This window comes from Hevea brasiliensis, chromosome 7 (assembly GCF_030052815.1).
Source record: "Hevea brasiliensis isolate MT/VB/25A 57/8 chromosome 7, ASM3005281v1, whole genome shotgun sequence".
Lineage (NCBI taxonomy): Eukaryota > Viridiplantae > Streptophyta > Magnoliopsida > Malpighiales > Euphorbiaceae > Hevea > Hevea brasiliensis.
The window spans coordinates 9362799-9364902 of NC_079499.1; the positions used below are offsets into that span (position 1 = coordinate 9362799).

At 33.0% G+C, this 2104-nt stretch overlaps 1 protein-coding gene across 1 annotated transcript; it reads right to left on the reverse strand.

Annotated features, from left to right (window-relative positions):
• Positions 1-1059: 1059 nt before the first annotated feature.
• Positions 1060-1819, reverse strand: LOC131181319 (heavy metal-associated isoprenylated plant protein 16-like). Its single transcript, XM_058149348.1, has 4 exons — positions 1811-1819; positions 1633-1714; positions 1437-1540; positions 1060-1397 (listed from the first exon to the last, which is right to left on the reverse strand). The coding sequence occupies exons 1-4, from the start codon at positions 1817-1819 to the stop codon at positions 1239-1241; spliced, it is 354 nt and encodes a 117-aa protein (XP_058005331.1). The 3' UTR covers positions 1060-1238.
• Between the last annotated feature and the right edge of the window lie 285 nt (positions 1820-2104).

Here is a 2104-nt window from a genome sequence, read left to right on the forward strand (position 1 = left end):
TTGAATTTTCTCTTCCATCAAATAATAACAAAATTACCAGTGTGGAATGAAGGAAAATATAGCACCTCTAAGTCTAAATTAGTTGGGATTTTGAAACAGTAGTCAAGTGCCAATCAAGTTACTTAGGGATAAATTTTAACAATATGTGAACTTATATAGTTGTAATATCATAGTCTCTTAACTTAAAAATGTAATATAAAATCTTATAATTTTTAAATTTTGTACCGTAAAATCTCTTTAATCTCTAATAACTGATTTTTCTATTAGACACTGGCTTGGACATTCCAACGTGACATTTAACTAGTATTTCTCTTTTCTCTCTTAAATAATATGTAAATTGAATCTTTTAACTCGTTGTAAAAAAATAATTCTTCACGTGTAAATAGAATAATTTTATACTGTGCATAAGAGAAAAGAGAGAAATACTGATTAAGTGTCACGCTGGACCTATTAACGTCAGTATCTAACTGGAAAATCAGTAATTGAAAGTCAGAAGATTTTACTATACAAAATTTGAAAGTTGAGAGAGTTTTATATTATATTTTAAAATTAAAGGGTCACAATATTATAACCGTATAAGCTCAGATACAATTATTGAAATTTATCCAATTACTTAGATATCCATTAAACATTAATTTAAATCTTGAATACCTATTAACTTTTTAAAAATGTTCAATGTACCAAAAATAATTGTGTCTAGTTTTACAATTGAATAAGTAGTAGGTAGAAAAATATTCTAGGAAATTCTATGTTTAAAAGTAATAAGAAAGGTGGGATTTATATGTTCTTGCGTGATCAGAGGGAAGATAAATTCTTGAAAAAGTTGACAATCGAAAAGAAAGTTGCATATGCTTATTAATATAGAGGTGATGTAGTGTATGAAGTACTTCATACTCGTAGGTTGTAGAGGATTAATATACGCAATTTACTCTACTTTGTAGAAAGATTGTTTTCGTCGCTCATATCTATGATCTCCAAGTCACAAGCAGAATAACTTCACCATTACCCTAAAATCATCATTTCATACATATATAAGGATAGTTTTGGTGTAATAAATCTATGATCTCCAAATCATAAGCGGAATAATTTTACCATTACACTAAAGTCATCCGTTTTATTACAAAAAAAGATGATTTTGGTGTAATGATAAAACTATTCCACTTGTGACTTGGAGATTGTAGGTTTGAGCCATGGAAGCAATCTCTCTGCAAACAGAGTAAACACGTAATATTATATTGTTACATGATGGAGCATGTTCTGCAAGGGGAATCATATTGCTCCTGCACGTAGATTGGCATGCCATAGGACCAAGCAGGATAACATTCAACTTTCTCATCATCTTTCTTCTCATCTTTCTTCTCTTCTACAGGGCTTACGCTTATGAGCTCTGCATAGGCCTTTCTTCGTAACAGCCAAGTCAAGCGATGACATTTCACTAACTTCTTCCTCAGGGAACACGTCAGTTTCACTGGATCTACTCCTTCTCCTATCACCTCTATCTGGTTCTTATCTTTCTCTACTAAAGCTACAGATTGCACTCCTGCTCCATCCACATAATTATTGATCACCAAAACTAGTTTACAACAACATAATCAACATAGCATGTATATGATTAATTTTTGCAATTTTTACCAGAAACGCTGACTACAATTTCCAGGGCCCTGGAGCGTTTCTTGCAGTCGCCATCGGTGGACACCTTGATCAACATCTTTTGCTGCACCAGTGGACAGAAACCAAAACCCAAACATTTAGCATATATCCATAAATATATATCTTTTTGCAAGAAAAGTTTGCTAACAATAATATATACCTTCGACATGGTCTTTGTTTGCACCAAACCAAAAGAGAGCTCTGTGTTTTATGGATATCGTGTTGATGGTGGCGGAGGATAGGACAACAATAGAAGGAGAGGCCAAGTGATTTCTCTTTGGGAGATATGTGGTTGGCGGGTGACTTACTCCTGCTGTGGTGCTATTTCCTATTTATAGGCCTCTGGTGAGTTTCAAGGTATTTCTTTGGACGAATTCTATTTAAAAACGTAGGTAACACTATATAAAATTATGAGTCACAGTCCTTTGTCGGTGTATATTAGTCATTTCTTTCT

Bases quoted from the DNA above. Each gene is read 5' to 3' on its own strand.
- LOC131181319 (XM_058149348.1), bottom strand. The intron at 1,541-1,632 runs GTAAAAATTGCA...TGGATGGAGCAG, and splicing joins AATTGTAGTCAGCGTTTCTG to GAGTGCAATCTGTAGCTTTA. The intron at 1,398-1,436 runs GTGAAATGTCAT...TTACGAAGAAAG, and splicing joins GTTCCCTGAGGAAGAAGTTA to GCCTATGCAGAGCTCATAAG.